The sequence below is a fragment of the Loxodonta africana genome, chromosome 9, assembly GCF_030014295.1.
Source record: "Loxodonta africana isolate mLoxAfr1 chromosome 9, mLoxAfr1.hap2, whole genome shotgun sequence".
Classification (NCBI taxonomy): Eukaryota; Metazoa; Chordata; class Mammalia; order Proboscidea; family Elephantidae; genus Loxodonta; species Loxodonta africana.
In genome coordinates this window covers 52,296,027-52,315,752 of record NC_087350.1, presented here as the reverse complement: position 1 = coordinate 52,315,752, position 19,726 = coordinate 52,296,027, and the positions used below count along the sequence as shown (strand labels likewise).

Below are 19,726 nucleotides of genomic sequence, written 5' to 3'. Positions count from 1 at the left end.
GCCTATGGTCACACGGTAAGTCATCTATAGAGCCAGGGCGCAAGCCTTGGTCAGTTCTTTTGCAAAGCCAAAGCTCTTACTCAGCAGGCTGTATCATCTCCCTCCTGCTGGAGTCAGCAGCCATACTCACTCCTCTTCCATCTATGTGGGTCATGACATCACTGCCTGTTTCAGAGGCTAATCAGAGACCAGCTTCCCCAGGGCGGGTAGCATGTATTTTAAGAGATAGTATCACCCACTTCCTGTGACAGATAAATGATGAGTGGCCAAAGGGAGGCGTTTTGGACAAATTCATGCTTCTACCAAAATATCAAACTAGCATGTTCCAAATCTCCAACTTCTGTCTGGATTCAGGGTTTCTTAATCTGAGACCATGGATGGGCTTGTGGGGGCCCATGAAGCCTCTGAAATTGAATGTAGAAGGTTTTATGGGGGGTGAGGGCATTTGCCTTCTGTGCACTTTTATGGGGAGGAACCATGGCTCTCAGGAGACTCTCAAAGTGGTGCTGTCCCTAACAGTGTTAAGAACCACTATGCTAATTGGAGTGGAAGGTATAAAATTGATTTTACCTAAATTACAGACCCAGTCTTATCCCAGCGAATGATACCTCCTTCCTCCCTCCTTCCCTCCCTCACCCCAGAGCACACTTGAACAGAACAAAGATTAAGTTTCAAATTTAATCTTCTTTGAGGGCAGTAGTACCTCTGTGTGAAGCTGTGATGTCCACTAGCCTTCTGATACAAGTCAGCCAACAGTGGGTGTGATTCAGAACTTTGGGGCTGATTCCATAGATTCCCCTGCTTCCTGAATTCAATTAAAATGTTATTTATATAAGTCAGAGAAAAAATGAACCTTGGACTTCTGAGGGTGGGGATATGTCTGCATTTGCTAAGTATTTTCAAATTAGGAATTTCACAGTGAATGAGTTCCTATTCTCGTGGAGTTTGCATACTGCAATCTATGTACATATTTGTGTCGCTAATGCTTAGCAAAGAACACTGCGCATAGTAGTATTCAGCTGTTAGATAGATAAATGCCTCTACTCCATCTTTACTAGATTCAAGGTAAGGCCTTCAGGTCTGGTTTGTTCAGTATCTGTTTATTGAGTTCCGAATATGTTCCAAGCATTATGCTAGGTACTGGAGTTACAGTGGTAAGCAAAACAGACATGGCCTTTGGCCATTTTCCAAGTGGAAAGACAAATGATCAAGTAAGCACATAAATAAGTAATTGTAAGCTTGGATAGGAGCCATGGAGGAAAAGGTCTTGATACTATGAGAATATATAACAGAAAGACCTGGCCTAATGGGGGTGGGCAGTGTCAAGGAAGGAAGCTCTAAAGAAGTGATGTCAGAGCTCTGATCTGAAAGATAAAAGAGAGTTAACCAGGTGTGGGTTGTTCAGGCAGAGGGAACAGGCTTCCATTGTATGTCCACTTTGGTTGCCATTTTCCATTTAGGAGAAAGGTCAGTACAGGGATGAAAGGGCCTTTTTTCATTAATTCTCATTCCTGGACACTCGCTATGGGCAGGGCATAACGATGAGTGAGACAGTTCCGGCCTGGAGAAGGTGTCGGTGATGTGACAGGCAGGCCGAGAGGTGCTGGTCTCCCTGGCGTGCAGCTTCATAAGGAGGCTTGAATCATTTGTTTTGCTGCTGGCTTCTCCTGGTCCCCCTCCAGTTATCTGGCATCAGTTTTTTGTTTTTGTTTTTTTCTGGGCTCTGTGCTTCAGATGCAGCCTGAACTAGTTGGCTCTGATATGCAGACACCCATGCCCCAAAAGTCAGGATCAGTTGCAAATCCATCATAAGTAGGGCTGTTTTCATTAATTTATTTTGTGTTTTGGGGGCTTAAAGGAGAGAACGAGAGAAAGACAGACAACAAGGGAACAGGTGAGGTTGAAGTGCAGGGAGACGGCATTAAACTGGTGATGTCAGTCAGAACTCTGGGCCTGCAAGCTGTACAGAGGATAGGGAGCTGTGTCTCTCCAGTCCTGAGAGGTGGCCCCTGAGGACTAATTCAGAAGCCCAGCGGAGACCATCATCTAGAGGAATTTGCAGAGCTCTGTCTTTTGCCCAGAGAGGTCTAGAATAATTGAGAATTATTTTTAAGCAGCGTTTATCATGTTTTTATTAACTATATCCAAGTTCAGTGCAGGAAACATGGGAAAAGCATAAAGAAATACCCATAATTCCACCACCGAAATGTAAGAACCAAATGAGATGGCATGTATGAAACTGGCTGCCATCGAGTCAATTGGAACCCATAGTGACCCTATAGGACAGAGTTAGACCTACCCCATAAGGTTTTATCAGGTACTTATCACTTGTCATAAGGCTAAGCTCCCTTTTGCAAAGGAACATTTTGCAAAATCAACCCTTTTGTAGAGAGTATAGTGGGTATGAGGCAGTTATAGTAAGGGATAACGAAATGTAGAAGAAATTATAATTAGCATTTTAAAATACACATTTATGGTGGAGGAGTTAGGGGGAAACGTTAATTCTTCCCTACCTTAGGATACGAATGAAAAGTTGAAGAATGCCGAAGATTTGGCCAAATGTTTTACAGGATTTTTTTTTTTTTGTAAAACGCTAGGGGGAGCCTCATACCCACTGCCTTCCTTGTCACTTACCCAGAAGAACAGAATAGAGCCCTGGGAAGAAGTGTTTGCTGCCTGCAAGCCTCATTTATTTTTGCTTCCTCTACTATTGATCTGTTAGAATTGTTTATAAATTTACTGATCAAACAGACGTTTTATTTAGGTGCTTTGTGAATCACTTAGGTGCACAATAAAATTTTACCCTTGTATTGGCCTTAAACCGCAGATGTGAGTTTAAAAATGGCCTGGCTCTCCAGCTTGTGGCCTCACCCCAAGTGTTTAATGGGCATCTTTCTCTAGAGTGCAGCCAGGGCATAGTGTCATTCTCCTGGCTGCCTCCCCTTGGGCAGCAGCCAGACTCCAGTAATAGAGCTTCAATTGAGGCAGGCCTGTAAATACCCCAACCAGGTGAGGTGTCCCCAGTCAGCAGAAAAGGTGTATCAGGCAGCTAGAGGAAGATGGAATACGGGGATGGGAATTGAAGGCACTGATGCCACACACTGCAAATCTTAATCTAGAAAATAAGGAAGATAGACCAGACTAGCTCTGAGAGTCCTAGCTACTTGGAACTGGAGGCTAAAAGGTTTGTGAGGCAGCAGTGTAGGTAGTATTCATAACTGAAGCTTTGAGAATGGGTGAGCAGAGTGTTAGCTTTAGAGTTGTTCTTTAAATTGCACTTATCTGTTTTATATCTTTTCTACTTTCTCGTATTTTTTAAACGTAATTTTAAAAACACTGGAGGGAATCAGCTAGTAGTGAGGAAGAAGGAATCAAAGACTAATATTGTGTTTTGAAGGGATGCTCTAGTTTAAGATTTAGATTAAAGAACAATAAGGGATCAGCCAGTAAAATCTGGGTTGGGGGGAATCTGTTAGGTGGAAGGAGGGTCAAGAGAATAAAGGAGGTTAAAGATTTCCTAGAAGGAAGAGAAATAGATTGGTCATGTTGAAGAATGAAAGTCAGAGAGCTTTGAGGTCTAGTTAGGGAGAGGTAGGACCACTGATGGAGTGAAAAAGAATCCACTGGTGACCTTCAAGAGGGTACTTTCTATAAACTAATCAGGGCAAAAACATGATTTTGAGAGACTGAAAGAGAGGCCATGCAGCAGTGGAGGTGAGACGTATAGGCCTGAGGTTTGTAATGGTTGGTAAGAAATGGCTTGAGAGAAAGAGGACAGTAGTTTGATAGGGCCAAAAAGTAGCTAAGTGGAGTGGTCAATATAGCTGTGTTTTTAAGGGTGGAGAGAATTGTGCCTATTTGAAAGCATCACAGGAGCTAGTAGAGAAGACAGGTGATAAAGGTGATAGACCAGTGAAGTGACTCCAAGCTTAAACTATGGATAGAGTCCAACTGCCTGGGCCCAAATCCCAGATCTGCCAGTCCCTAACTGAGTGATCTTTAGCAAGTTGTATAACTTCTTTTTACCTCAGTTAACTTGCCTGTAAAATGAAGATAATAGTATACCTTGTAGAGGTGTTGAGAGGTCGCAGATTTAAAGCAGTTAGTAGTGCTTTAATATGTGGTAAATAAAATGATAGCTTATTATTATTGTTGACAAGTAGGACCTAGAACTCAGATGGGAGGGGCCGTCAGTGGGGTATTCATTGTAACACTGTCAGTAAAATCTTAGGAACCAAATATCCCCAGCAGAACCCTGGACATGATAGTCATTGAGTAAGAGTTTGGATGTGGGCGTGAGAGGAAACACTACTTTCACAGTGGCTGGGGAAGCACAGGTCAGCAGAGGTCTTGGTCTTCAGCGCAGGCTTTGAAGCACCCACTACTTTTTGATAGCTTTTAATTTGTGCTGTGGTTTGTCCTACAGATTAGTCAGAAGAAGTTGAAAAAATACGAAAAAGAATATCACACCATGAGAGAACAGCAGGCCCAACAGGAAGACCCCATTGAGAGATTTGAGGTTCGTTTGCTTATGGCCTGGATGATGTGAGGAGCTTTCAGCGGGTCATGTAATTGTGCCTGTAACTAGTTTTATCAAGCCCCTTTCAAAACTCAGTTCCACTGTTCGTTTCACTTTGAGTCTGCAAATGAGAAAGCAGATCTGTTTTGTTTTAAACCACCTACCTAGTTTGTTACAGTTCATTGGGCTTTCATCATCGTTAATAAGAGATAGCTGCTTGACAAGGTCACTTGATTCAGTTAAATATTTCTTTATGGAGAAGAGGAAGTAAGTAATTATTGATCAGAAACTCACCAGGTTCAGCCACATCTCCCAGTATTTCGATAGAACTCAGAAATGAGTTTTGACGTTTAGTCCTAAGAAAATGATAATTAAGTCTGATTTTTATGTGTCTGTAACCTGTTCCTTTCTACCCTTCAGCGGGAGAATAGACGTCTGCAAGAAGCTAACATGAGGTTGGAACAGGAAAACGATGACTTAGCCCATGAGCTGGTGACCAGCAAGATTGCACTGCGAAAGGACCTGGATAATGTAAGTCTAATGGTCTGAAAGATCATATTGAAACACTTGATTTCTCTCTTAATCAAATCAAATTCATGAATTTAGTGATTGTTGTTCTAGCTAGATACCCTATGAAGTTTCTCTCTTGTGTGACAACTTGTATTAGCCTCTCGTTCAGGAATTCTTGATAAACTTTGAAATTAAGCCCTTCTCACCACAGCCTTCTATCGTTGTGCACGCAGTCTTTGACTCCTTTCCCAAACATTGTTTGATTAAGAGACCTTTTGGCTAATTCTTATGCTCAACAGAGGTTTCCTAAAACAAGAAAGATTTTGTTACCCTGCGTTCTATGTGCCTATTGAATAAGCATTGCCGACTGGAATGCAACCCAGTGCCTCAGCAACTTGCGATTCTACTAGTAGTTTGTACTAGCAAATGTTCTGTTTTTCTTTGCTTCTCTTAATCTTAAAAATTTTGAGATGATGGCTTTCCTGGCAGGGTGCTTGTCCATCTTCTGTACTGTAAGTTTCTCTTAGAAGAAGTGTAATCTCTCATTCATGATTTAGGTCAAAGGTGTTACAATAAAACTTTATTTACAAAAAACAGGTGGTGGGCAGAATTGGCCCATGGGCCTTAGTTTGCCAGCCCCTGATTGAGGTTACCCTACTAGCCTCCTAGGAAACCCTGGTGGCATAGTGGTTCAGAGCTATGGCTGATAACGAAAAAGGTCAACAGTCTGAATCCACCAGGCACTCCCTGGAAACTCTATGGGGCAGTTCTACTCTGTCTTACGGGGTAGCTCTGAGTCGGAATCAACATGACAGCAATGAGTTTTTGTTTTGGTTTACTAGCCTCCTAGGATTGCTTTTCTCTTCACTGGTGTCCTGAGGTTCTAGGGATAGGCTCAGGCTATTTAGGGTGTATAAGGGACTTACATGATTCATCGAACCCCGTAGGGTCCGTGACTTCAGCAGGTCTTGAAAATTTGGTGCAGTAATGCATTTCTTTGGTCAGAAAATCAGTACATTCATATGATTCTCCAAGCGGCTGAAATATCATATGAAAACAGAAGAAAGATGGTGGTATTTACTGGTTCTTATTATTTGTCTTTAGAAATGGGATAATGAAGTAGAAGATGTTGGATAGACCTGAGTTCTAATACCAGCTACACCACTTTGAAGCTCACCTTGAACACCGTTTAAACTGTGGGGAGGCAGAATAATAGCTGTGTTCACAGTGAGAATTACATGATTTGATGTATATGAAAAACACCACCAAAATCAGGCACGGGCATTGTTAAATTCCCTCTGTATCCCACTGACTGTCAGCTGCAGACAGCAACACGTAACTGGGAAGGCATCTTCTTCCAGTTTTTGCAGGGAACGGGTTTCAAGGTCATTAGCCCTCAGTGACCAGAACTTAGAGATCTCAGTGACTTTGGGCTTACCACACAGACTCTGTTCATGAGGTTGAGTTTCTTCCTTACGGTGCGAATTCCCAGTATATCCTCTGTTTCTGTTTGTAGAAACACTTTCTGGGGCATTCCGTGATTGTTCAGGCATTTCTTCCTAGTAAGTGGAGGGAGGGGGGCATACACTGAGCAAAGACTACTGAAGCAAGGCCAGAGGTGTACACCTAAGATAGCTCTCATAACAGCTGTGGATCATGCAGAAAGGAAGAAAAAAAGAGAAGAAAATGGGTCCTGGACAAGAGTCTTTGTGTTCTATGATGAAGTTATCGTAAGGGGCAGCTTAGACTAAAATTCAAGGTGGAATCTGTTTGAGCTGTTAGACATTTTTTTAGTCTGCCAGACCCAATAATAACATTCATGTCTCCCTAGTTTAAGGTGAATTGTAGACTTCTTGACAACAGTAGTCAAAGAACTACGTTACATCCCTACTATCAAAGGTAAGAAGTAATAAAAATATTATGAACTCCCATTTATTAGGATCTGTATGCCATGCACTATAATAAGCACTTTATTAAATTCCACTATCTCTTATTCTTACTTTAGCCTCATAAGGAAAGTAGCATGAGCCTCATTTATGGATGAAAATTGTTTTGACAAGCCAGGAAACCAGAGACTCAGAGATGTGAAAGCACCCAGGAAGAAGCAGTGCCAAAATCTAGTCCAGACCCGTCTTAACTGGAATGTCTAGGCTTGTTCTATGATGCCACACTGTCTCTATAGTAAATATGGAACAAGAAGCTATGAACTGATGTCATAACTACATCAACAACATGAGTAGAGGAGGACCTGTGATTTCTGACACATTAAATAGCTCACGTTTCTTGAGTACTTAACAAGTGCTAGTCACTATGTGCTTTGCATATAAATTATCTTATCAAATCCTCGAAACAACCCCAGTTATATATGGGATATAATTATGATCCCCTTTTTTACTGATGAGGAAATTGAGGTAAAAAGAGGTTAAATATCTTAACACAGGTCACACAGGTGGTCAGTTGCAGATTTCTTTAATGTCTTTGGTTTGGATATCAGGGTAATGCTGGCCTCAAAAATGACCTCGGAAGTGTTCCTTCCTATTTTCTTGAAGACTTTGTGTAGGATTGGTATTGTTTCTTGATTAAGTCTTTGATTTAATTAATTCACCAGTGAAGCCATCTCTGGGCCTGGAATTTTCTTTGCACTAAATTATTTAATTATGAATTCAATTTCTGTCATAGATACGGGGCTATTCAAATTTTCTAATTCTTTACGCATCCATTTTTATAATCCGTGTCTTTCAAGTAATTTATCCATTTCATGTTAGTTGTCAAGTGAATTGGCGCAAAGTTGTTCATATTTCCTTACTTTTAATGTTTATAGAATCTGGAGAGACGCCCCCGCTTTCATTCCTGATGTGGATAATTTCAGGGCTTTTTCTTCCCTCCCCCTTTTTTCCTTAATCAATCTAGACAAAAGTTTATCAGTTGTGTTGATCTTTTCAGAAACCAGCTTTTGGTTTCATTGATTTCTCTGTTCTTTGTTTTCTGTTTCATTGATGTCTGCTTTTTATTATATCCTTCTACTTTCTTTGGGTTTAATTTCCTCTCCCTTTCTAGCTTCTTAAAAAGGAAGCTTAAATAATTGATTTTAGATCTTTATTCTTTTCTAAAATAAGTATTTAAAGTTGTAAATCACTGCTTCAACTGCATCCCACAGATTTTGATATGTTGTATTTTTAATTTCATTCAGTTCTTGTCATTTCGTCTTTGACTTGTGAGTTAATTAGGAGTATGATATTTAATTTCCAAATATAAGGGATTTTTCCCAGAAATTTTTCTGTTGTTGATTTCTAATTTAATTCCACTGTGATCAGAGAACATATCCTTTCTGATATCCTTTTAAAATATCTTGATATTTATTTTATGGCCTACTGTTTTTTTTGTTGTTGTTGTTTTTTTGTTTTTTTAGTTAAGGTCTGTTTGGGCAAACATTCCACAGGCAAAGTGTGTCTATTTTGTTGGGGGGAGAGTGTTTTATAAATGTCAACTAGGTCTAGTTGGTAGATCGTGTTGCTCAAGTCTTCCAATGACTTACTGATTTTCCCTCTTTTTGTTCTGTCACTGACAAGTGTGAAAGTCTCCAAATCTAATTGTACACTTACCTATTTCTCCTCTTAGTTATGTCAGTTTTTGTTTCATGTATTTTGAATTTCTGTACATTTCAGATTCTTAACACCTTCTTAATGGAGTGACTCGTTTATTATCGTGAAATGTCCTTTATCCCTGATAATGGTCCTTGTTTAGAAATACAGTTTGTCTGATATTAATATAGCCACTCTGGCTTTCTTAAAATTAGTGATTATATGGTACATTGCTCTATTCTTTTACTCTTAACATATTCGTGCTTTTATATTTAAGATGAGTTTTTGTAGCCAGCTTTTCTGTTCAGTCTGACAATCTCTGCCTTTTAACTGGAATGTTTACCAATTACAAATAATGTAATTATTTATATGACTGGATTTAAGTCTACCACCTTGCTATTTTCTATCTGTCCTTTTTGCTTTTTGTTCCCTTTTTACCATCTTTTTCTGCCTTCTTTTGGTTTAATTGGGTATTTTCATGGTTTCGTTGTATCTTCTTAGCTGTCTTCAGAGCTCTGCCCTGCAACTGCCAGCCACATCAGCCTTTCTGACCTCCATACTCTGGCTCCTGAAGCATTCGAGACTTCCGTGCTCTGCTCAGAGCCCCTAACTGTGTTCCTTGGTCCAGAAAGTACTTAAGCAGAAAGCCAGGGTGGTAGTAGGACTCATCTTGTTTGTTTTCTTTCTCTCAGGAACCACAGTTCTGCACTTACTGTTTTCAATGTCTGAGAACAGTTGTTTCATATATTTTGTCCAGTTTTCTGTTTCTGGTAGGAGGCTAAGTCTGGTCCCTATTACTCCTTCCTGACTGGAAGTGGAAGTCTGGATTTATCTCTCTTGTCACCAGATGCTCTCTCCTCATATGCTTACGTAAACAAAGTGAATGTGGTGCCTTTAGAGGACCCTGGTTGGATCTGTCCAGTGACTTCTGTGCAACTTCCCATTGGCACAACATTGAGAGTCAGCTCTTGGAGTCCTGGCACAAATGCTGGGCTCAATGTCAGGCAACCTGGTTTCAGATTCCACCTCTGCTACGTGCATTGTGAGAGAGTGGGGAAATCACTTCCCTTCCCAGAAAGGACAGAAACCCCCCTTCTTTATAATTTGGGGAGTCAGGGTGGGCAGGGAAATTGGGGTTGTGGTAAAAGCACAGACTTTTGAATCAGAAGACCCAGGTTCGTGACCTGACTCCTTCATACCTCTTATAATCCGTGTTAATATAACGGTTCCCATCATGGTAGTGGTGAGATTAAATGAGAGAACATAAGCATGTGGCACATGCCCCAAAGCAGTGCTCAAAAGATGTTAACTGAGTCCCAGAGAGGGATGATAGGTGGGTTTTACCGATATAAAGCAAAGTTTTTAACAGGACTTCTTTCTCCTTACTTGTTATTTCCCCTGTTGTTTGACTGTCTTCATTTCCGTTTTGATTGTTTCTTGGGTTCGAGCTAGAGGAGGAGGAGATAAGCCACTCCCCAGAAAGGATAGGACCCCATTTAATACGCGCAGGTGCGGTTTGCCAGTAATTAAGGGCCTTTTGAGTTTGCGTATCATGCCTTTCTCAGTTTCCCATTGGAGGCCCTAGCCCTCTGGAACCTGTTCCCCTAGGCCAGAGGAGGTATAGAGGAGTAAGAATTTCAGGGAAACCACCATTCTACCACCAAGGAAGGTTGTATATAAGAAGGCTGGCAAAGGCCTCCTACCTACTGCTGTGTACCTAAAAGCTTCTGCCCCATTTCTTTGACTGCCCTCTAGCATGGTACTCATTCTTCAGTTATCTTTGGAATATCCAATATCAGAAACTCTATGTCATGCATAGGCATATCATTGTCACCTAGAAGCCCACAGATCTGCCCACCAGATCTTTCCATGCTTTAGAAAAAGTGTGGAGGATGACCATTTCAGATAACAAAGAGAGTGCCAGGAAAGGGGAGGCCTCCTTTATTAGGTGACAGCAAGAGTGAAACGTAAAACTTGGTTGAAGCAGAGGAAATACTGAGAGCTGCAGAGTTTATTATTACTATTAATAATAGTGACGGCTACCTTTTAAACAGCTACAGTGTCTACTGAGTGCTTTTCATGCCTTACCGCTCAGATGAAGAGTCTGAAGCTCAGGGAAGTTCTCAGTGACTTGTCCAGGTGGCACATGGTTAGTGGATGATGGGAGTTGAACCCAGGCTGTCTGATGCCAGAGACTGGGCCAGGCACTTCTGCATGAGTCTAGTCTCAGTTTTGATATGAACTTGGTCTGTGACCTTGGGCATACCATTTTTCCTCTCTGGATTACAATCTCCCCATAATCTTAAAAATGGAATTGTGCTAGGTAATTTAGAGCCCTTCTACTTCTCAATTCTTGTTCTGTGACAGATGCTTAAATTATATGTGTTTCAGGCTGAGGAAAAGGCAGATGCACTCAATAAAGAGCTGCTTATGACCAAACAGAAATTGATTGATGCAGAAGAAGAGAAAAGACGGCTGGAAGAAGAATCTGCTCAGGTGAGGGGAACTTTACCCCCCCTCTCACATTCCTCTGTGTCTTGCAAATGCTTGAGGGTTGGTAGTTCAGCTGGTGGCTTCCTGTTGGCACCGGAAAACTCGGAGACAGGTGGTATTAGTTTCTCTCCAAAGGCTCTTTTTATTTACTGTGTGTAAAGCATAATGTCCTTATAATTAGAGCTCAGAAGGAGACAGTGGGTCACAGCCCATCTTTCATCCGAGCAGAAGAAATTCCTGCGTATCAGCATCTGAGTGTAACAGTGAAGAGGGTTAGCGCTTCTGCAAAAAGAAAGCAGACATCATATAATGAATGTTTGGCTCTTCTACTTGCCACCTGATGTCTCCCCCGTAGAGCAAACTCTGGAAGTCTCACTCTGAGCCAGCTCTCCACAGCCACTGGAGCACAGACCTGTAGCCATAGGAAGAGCTTTGGGTGCCGTACACTCTAGAGCAAGGTCCTTCTTCTGCTCTCCCACCCGTGGTTCTCCATCATGGTAACACCTTCCCAGAGTCTGTCGGGACTACCTGGGGTGAGGGATGACCAAGCACTTTCTGTATATACTGTGAGGTGCTGAGAAAACTATAGTCCTCTGATTAGCTGCTTGATCTGTGTTTGGTTCGGGCCACCTCCTTAGCCAAGGTTCCTAGGGTGGAATTTCAGCGGAAGTCCAGTCTTTAATAAAATTTGGTATTTTAGGGATTTTTCAGTGTTCTCTTCCTCTTCTGGCATCAAGAACAGGATTAGTGCTCTGAGAGTGAAGGAAGAAAGTCAACAAATGGGGGCCCTTCCAGAGTTAGGTCAGGTACTCGGAAAGCCCAGCACTGGGCAGTCCAGTAGGTTCCAGAGCTGCTTTTATTTTTCCCTTAAAACATTCAGTTTTGCTTTTTTTATGTGCGCAGTTAAAAGAAATGTGCCGTCGGGAACTTGACAAGGCAGAATCTGAGATTAAGAAAAACAGTTCTATCATCGGTGACTACAAGCAGGTGGGTCCTGTGTACCCTGGGGCTGGGCCACATACTAGAAGCCCTGCTTTCCTGGATGGAGTGTATGCCCTCCAAACCCAAATGCTTAAAAAAACAGTTGTTTCACATTCTGGCTTTTAACTTGCATTGGCAAGCTATTTCATTCCGTTGGACAAGTTACTTCACTTCTTTGATTTTCACCTGTAAGAGGTGGAAAATAATGTCTCTGTAGCAGGACAGTTGGGAGGATTCAGTAAGCTCCTGTTTGTAGAGTACCTGTCACAGTGCCCTGTATTTAGCAGCACTTAGTAAATGGAAGTTGCAGTACGTTCTTGGGGCACTTCTGTTGTGGAATTACCAACTTAGGTTTACATGTGGTTGATGACAGTCCAGTTCTTTGCCTGACTGGTTGGGTTTTCAGGTTAAAGCTGAATTGGTCTTGTCCCTTCCTACACCTGGCTGTCGTGCTGGTTTGTGAGGCTGCCAAGTTTCATAAACCATTGGCCATTGAGTGTGGCACCAGAAGCTTCCTGCAAGTCCCAGGCTAATGGATGCAGAGGTGGCACAGCTGGAGGAATCTCTGCTCCTTTGTCAGCTTCACCCCCCTCGTTTACAGTAGCAGCCTATTTTGTATTTTCTTAATTCCACTTAGCATATTCCAGCTCCCACTGTAGAATTTATCCTGGGCCCAAATTATGCAGATGATTATATTGCTCAAGAGATTGTTGTTTCATGTTTGTTTAGATTTGCTCTCAGTTGAGTGAAAGATTAGAGAAACAGCAGACAGCTAATAAAGTGGAAATTGAGAAAATTCGGGTAAGTCCTTTAGTCTTCTTATATCATAAAGATTTTATACGACCTAGTTCATTTTTTACTGTATTCGGCACAACAGATTTTGGGAAGGGGCAGTTTTACCTTGATTTTAAAAATGAGAGAAGCCAGCAAGTACTTGATCAGGTGCCTGTCACAGGGCCTTCCTGGCTCAGTAACTGGCAAGTAATGCTGTGCTTGTTCTCTCCAGAAGGGAATACAGACTAGACCAGAAGGGCTCTGGCTTTAGATCTGAAAGTGCATGTGTCGCAGAGCTCCTCCAGGATTTCCCAGCGTCATCAGTGTGGTAGAGCTGATTGCTGCAGTGCACTGAAGGGCTACACTGAGGCTAAGGAGTCCTGCAAGTAAGATTTTGAGTGAGGTGGAGTACAGAGGCCAAGATCATGTGCTATGATTTGTCTTTCCTCAGTATTCTGAGGCATGGAGATGCTCCCCACCTGAACTCATTCCTTCTGCCATAATGGATCCAAATTCAGTGAGAAGGACCGCTAATGACATTTTCCTGTTTGGTTTTTTTAATGATTTTTAATGTTGTACTATCAGTTTGGTAGGTTTTGTAACTTTCTTTCTTTAAGCTATACATGTACTTGAGAACTAGTCAAATTTTATTAATTTACTGAAAGGTGCTCCACTGACATTTGTAACTCCGTGGACAGGAACGTGGGAAAGTACTTCAGCTAAAGGCCTGTTCTCACGGCAGTGCCTGCACAGGCAACACGGGGGTGGCGGGGAGGGGGGCCCTGTGGAGCAAGATTACTTATACCTGGCCTCCATCATAACCAGGAGTGTCTATTTTAAATGTAACTTATTTTTTAATTCTGAAACTAAGGCTCATTGCAGAAAATTTAAAGAATTTAAGAATAAATTAAAAAATAATAATAATAACTATAATCCCATTACTCAGAGATAACCACCATTATTCACACTTTGGTATATAGGTTTTTTAGTCTGTTCTATATTTAACATAGAAATTTTCATTTTTTCCAAGGTAAGCATGTTTTTCACATTTGTATCTCTGAAGTTGGTATATGTTTTATAATTGATGTTTTTGTGGCTTAATAGTAGAATTTTTTTCTTGTAGGAACATAAAATAATGGTGTTTCCTACAATCACTAGCATTTTACTTTGATGAAATATGGCATATATTTGTGACCATACTTTATATACATTTTTGTGCCCTATATCACCCAGCATTTAACCACTTATCCAGGTTATTAAAAATTCCTCAAAAACAGTTTAGAAGCTGCATACTTCATTGTATACCTCTAGCATGATATATTTAATAATTGCTTCCCAATTGCTGGATAGTTAGTTTCTTCCCTTTTTTCCCCATTTCTAATTCTGCAGTGAAAATCTTAGTATATAAATCTTTAGTCATCGCTTCTTTATTTTCTTAGTGAAAGTCCCTAGAAGTGAGCTTCCTGAGTCAAGACCTAAGAATATTTCTATTGCTTTGGACATACACTTGCAGGTGGCTTTCCCAGTAGGTGATCTCCTGGCTTTCAAAGACAGCAGTTTTTGAGAAGTCGTAGTACTCAGCAGGGAAGCCTTTTTTTGGATCTCTTGGCCCCCCAGGAAGGAGATGCTTGTACCATCCTAAAGGGTAGTTTCTCTTTACATCTGTCCCTTTACATCTGACGTTTAATTTCAGCAAAAAGTGGATGACTGTGAGCGCTGCCGGGAATTCTTCAACAAAGAAGGACGTGTAAAGGGCATCAGTTCAGCCAAGGAGGTTTTAGATGAGGACACAGATGAAGAGAAGGAGACACTCAAGAACCAGCTGAGAGAGATGGAACTAGAACTGGCACAAACCAAGCTCCAGTTGGTGGAAGCTGAGTGTAAGATACAGGTAACAGCCATGGACTCAGGCCCCACCCGTGATGAGCCAAAATGCTGTCTCTAGTGCTGGTGCAATGGGACTCAGACACGTGTGAGTGGGACTAGATTTCTGATGTGAACTGGAAACCCCAGGAATCATGTTTATGGCTGGGTTTTTGTTTTTTTTTTTAAACTTTACCCCTAATCCTCATGGGAAGAAGCCCAATACTTGCTGTTTACTAAGTATGTTTGGTCAGTATTTGGCCTGTCCTAAGGACTGGACTTTCTCATATTGATAATTATCCACAAAATTTAGAATCCTCATGGAGCAGAAGAGCACATGCTTTGAAATCACGGTTACACCACCAAACTCTGTGACCTTGCATTAGTCACGTTAACCTCACTGCACCAACGCAGGTGAGGAGAGTCCCTGCCTGATAGGACTCTATTGCATGGAAAGGGCTCAACACAAGCACAGTGAGTGTTTGTTTCACAAATGTGAGTTTTTCCTTCCCAACTCTGGTCACTTTACCAGCTTTGTGACCTTGGGCATATTACCTGATTTATCTGACACCACAATTCCTGATGAAGAAATGGGGCTATTTTGGTCATCTTCATATTGCATTGCTAGTTCCACCAGCACTGATACTTAGCACAAAATAGGCACTAAGCACTGTGGGAAGAACAGAGTTCAGGATGAAAGCTTCGAGCCTGTGGCTCCCTTCTTCGCACACATTCACTGGGCATCTGCTCTTTGCCAGGCCCTGTTCTAGGTGCTGGGACTGCAAAGCTAAGACGTGGCTTGTGTGACTGTCCAGGACAATCAGGAAAGGCATCACCAAGGCAGCAGTATCTGAGCTGTGATCAAAGAATGAACAGGGGTTTGCCAGATGCAGAAGAGAAAGAACAGTGACCATTCCAGGTGGAGAGAGTGGCATGTTAAGTAGCACAGAGGGCTGAAAGGGCCTGCCCATTAGGGAACCTCAGGTTCCTCTTAGCTCCTTCTGTGTACTGGGGGTGGAGGTGGGCTTGAAGGCTGGAGAGAGTAGGTGGGTTCACACTGTGAAGCATCTTGGATGCCATGCTAGAGAGGTTAGACTGTAAACGTTTGTGCCGGAAGTGAATGATGCAGTCAGAGGTAGAACCTGGTGTGCAGTGGATGGACAGGGCGGGGAGATGCTAAATGAGAAGGCTGTTTTAATAAAAAGACTAGGCAAGAAATGAGGAGGCCTTAACTAGGAAAGGTCTCAAGTCTTTAGGCATTCCAGACCTTTCTATGCCAGTTTGAGATAGGGGGAATTTCTAGAGGCCTCTCAAGGGTAAACAGACTGAATTCTTGTCTTGGCTCAGCTATGGGGAGGCATGTCATTGGCACTGGCGCCCAGTGTCCTCATATGCATCGTTCCTTTTGCAGGACTTGGAGCACCATTTAGGCCTTGCCCTCAGTGAGGTACAGGCAGCAAAGAAGACATGGTTCAACCGAACGCTGAGCTCCATAAAGACGGCAACCGGGGTTCAAGGAAAAGAGACTTGCTGAGAGCAGCTGCTACTTCCAGACACCTTCAGAAAACACGACACCTTTTGTTGCCTTCTTTGGCCAGATGTGTGATTTCTGTGACATGTCCCAGGACCAGAGTGTACCTAAGTCAGATCCATAGACGCATGCTGGTAGGTCATTGGACCAGAGCTCACGAAGCAGGCAGCCTCTGGGGTAGGCCTCTCCTAACTACTGATACTAACAGGCCTGCTAGCTCAACTGATGCTCCAAACACACTTGAGAAAACAAACACTCCTTGGTGTGACCTCGCAGGCCTTCCCAGTGTAGGTCACCACCTTAACCAGCCCAAAGGCTGAGTATACATGATCAGAGTTTGGGGATTCTTCAGTCTGTTGTTTTTCTTAACCTTTAATTTTTTTTTAATATACATATTATATATATGGGGTGGGGGCGGGGACAGGGGATCAGTAACTCAAGTAATTCTTATCTGCTTCAGTGCCAGCAGAAGGTCCCCCAGGTAGACATGGAGAAGCACTTTGTTTTTAAATAGGAAGGTTTCATGGTTGTAGTTGAAGCCACCTAATTTTGTTAAACTATACAATGCACAGGTTTTTGGTTTGGCATTATTCACGTGTTTCTGATCAATTCTATGCAACTCTCATAGTTCCTGTTTTTTAGTGTTAGCTGCCAAAATCACTTCACAATGCTGGTTGGATGACTTAACTGACTGTGAGACTGGATTAATCAGAACGTGGACAAATCTTATTTTGCTTAATGTGTCATGTATATGTGTGTATATAAATATCTTTTCCCAGTACACCCAACTGACAGTGTTTAAATCCCAGACTAGGGCTGCTGATCTGCACAACTTAACCATGTGGTTATCTGGGCACTTAATTCCACTCAAGGTTTGTGAGGCTCTGCTTGCCTCCTGCCGTTGTGGGCGCTGTGACAGGCTCCCTCACTTCAAGGTTCCTAGTGTTTTCGTACAACACGTCGTACAAGTCAGAAAGACACTGAGTTGTGTGTGTTTGTGTAAATGTGAGTATGTGCAGGGTGCACATGCTGCAAGGCCACTGTCTTCCGGTCATGTGTACCCTCCCCGCCTGCCTGGCCACATCTGCTCTGCCTGAGCCTCTGGGCCCTCCCCGGAGCTGCAAGTTCTCACTTCAAAGCTATGGAATGGAGATTTTTTAGCACCTTTTAAAAAAGTAATAATAACTTTGACATTTAATTTATATAGTGATACGCTGACTTAAGCTGTCTCACAGATGGTCTTGTCTAACCTGCGTGCAGTGGGGAGGTCACTGGTTACAAGAGGCACTGGTTTGTATATAAAGACACTTGGGTTGTTTTGTATCTTGTTTTTTGTCTTTCTTGTTGGCTGTTCTAAAGCTTGCTGAGGTCATCTGTCATAAGGGAGGTAAACAAGTGGCAACCCCCTTTCCTTAAAACCATCCCTTCCACCGCTTTCTGTGTCTTTCTTGTTCGGTTACCAAAACAGCTGTAAGCCCATCTAATACTAGGTGCGTGGACATTGTGCTAGGGTAGTGTCGGTGTGTCAAGTTTCTGAACTGAAATATAAACCAGTAAAATTGTATTAGTATTTCTTTTGTTGGTTTTATTTTAACAAGCATATTCATTAAATATTTTGGTACAAACAGCATTGCTTTGTAAAAGCCAGTTTTATCATCATGTGCTCCTGCCCCTATCCTTTCTTCCCCCCACCCACCCACACAAGCAGAGAATCACACAAGATACCCACCCACCCCCCGCCCCAGCCCTGTGCTGTCAAACAGGTTTGTGTAAACTCCGGGCAGTTCTTGTTCTTTCGGACACTGAATGGGCAGCTAACAGGTAGGTGCCAGGTGGTATGGAATGAGAGAAGACACAGGCCGTGTCTGCTGGGAGTCGATGCCTATGCATTAGGTTTATGAGCGTTGCCCCTCTCTTGGAAATAAAGTGCTGTGGTCACTGAGGTGTCAGACATTGTATGTGTGAGGTTTAGGAAATTCTTACTGGAGGTGAAGAGTGGAGTTAGGTCTTGAAAGACAAGAGCATTTACCAGGCAGAGGTGGAGGAGGGAATTCTAGGCCCCAAAATGTGAGTGTAGAGAGGAAATAGCTGAAGAGCAGAAAGACCATCAGAGTACCTGGGGCCCAGTTATACTCTGCAGCAAGTTTCAGGAACAGTGGGGGCATGGGCAGATAACATGTTTGAGAAAGTTCATTCAGGTAGCCAACCCATCCAGTCTGTTCATTTGTGGGCTGGACACATCCAGGCCCATAGGGATGAGGCTCCCAGGTCCTCTCTGCTGTCTGTGTCTGCAGCAAGAAGAGGGAAGGATGCTTCCCCTAGCCCTCCGCCCCCTTCCACCAGACCTACCCTCCAGAACCCCACTACACCCAGCCCTTGAACAGAAGCAGGCCAAAACACAGACCCTGACTTCATGCCTGCAGGAAGATGTGAAGATTGGTGGGCAGGTCCCTCCCTTCTCTCCACCACAATGAGGCTGGGAAAGTGCTTACCAAGGGGCCTGACCCACAGCAGGTGCTGGGCACAGGCCAGGCGCTCCAGGCCACAATGGGGATTCCTTTGCCACTCACAGGTTCCAGGCTGGAGGGGCATTTTTCTGGGATCCACACTCCTGGCACACCCCTTCTCAGGGTAAGATGGGGAAGAGTCCAGAAAGACCACTCTGCTTGAGGCTTTTCCAGTCCTTAAAGTCCCTGTAGGAAGCCCCAGTGGTACAGTGGTTAAGAGCTATGGCTGCTTACAAAAAGTTCAAATCCACCAGGCAGTCCTTAGAAACCCTATGGGGCAGTTCTCTCTGCCCTTCAGGGTTGCTATGAGTCAGAATCGACTCTATGGCAGAAGGTTTGGTTTTTTGGTTTTCAAAGGTCCCTGTGTTCAGGAATGTAGGGACTCAGCAGAAATCCTTATCCCTGCAGCTGTGCTCTGGCCCAGAGAAAGGAGTGCATACGCCAGTCAGCCCTGGCACAGGTCTGACTCAGATATGGGTCCTGCCCTCAGGGGGGCCCCCACTTTGAGACCAAGAGACTGAGAACAGTAATTGCAACACCGTGTGGTAAGTGTTATATCAGGTGTATAGGGTCCTGTGTGGGAACAGGGAAGGTATGTGTAATTGCAGGGAAGACGAAGTGGTAGTGATATAGCTGACCTGCACTGAGGATGAAGGGAACTGCTGGTAGACAAGCAGGAGGACAGTGTTTGCACTGGAAGAAACAGTGGTCAGCGCTTAGTCTGCCTGAGGAGATGTGACGGAAGCTGAGACAGGGTAATTAGACTGGAGCCAGGCCAGAGAGTTTGAAGATAATGGAGAGTCACTGGAGAGTTTTTAGCCAACTTTGGGAAGCTCCCTGTTAACCCTTCTAAGATGAAAGATTGAGAGGACGAGAAGTTAGGGTCTGAGCAGAGGTGATAATAGAGGAAAGGAGTGAGAAGGGAGGCCAGATTTGAGAAAAAATCTCGGAGAGTCAATATGACTTA

The 19,726-nt window shown here is 43.0% G+C and overlaps 1 protein-coding gene across 12 annotated transcripts in view; it reads left to right on the top strand.

Annotated features, from left to right (window-relative positions):
* RABGAP1 (RAB GTPase activating protein 1) overlaps positions 1 to 17,906 on the top strand; it is a 177,002-nt gene extending 159,096 nt beyond the window's left edge. For 7 of the 12 annotated variants that reach the window (XM_023544938.2, XM_010587642.3, XM_010587644.3 and 4 more), the window contains 7 exons: positions 4,427 to 4,519; positions 4,940 to 5,050; positions 11,002 to 11,106; positions 12,007 to 12,090; positions 12,814 to 12,885; positions 14,552 to 14,749; positions 16,133 to 17,905. In XM_023544938.2, coding sequence (XP_023400706.1) covers positions 4,427 to 4,519; positions 4,940 to 5,050; positions 11,002 to 11,106; positions 12,007 to 12,090; positions 12,814 to 12,885; positions 14,552 to 14,749; positions 16,133 to 16,255 — 786 coding nt within the window. In that variant the 3' untranslated portion in view covers positions 16,256 to 17,905. Of the gene's footprint in view, positions 1 to 4,426; positions 4,520 to 4,939; positions 5,051 to 6,860; positions 6,929 to 7,034; positions 8,091 to 11,001; positions 11,107 to 12,006; positions 12,091 to 12,813; positions 12,886 to 14,551; positions 14,750 to 15,479; positions 15,641 to 16,132 lie in introns of those variants that run through there. The other 5 variants (XM_023544941.2, XM_023544942.2, XR_010323034.1 and 2 more) reach the window with 4 other exon arrangements.
* Positions 17,907 to 19,726: the final 1,820 nt, after the last annotated feature.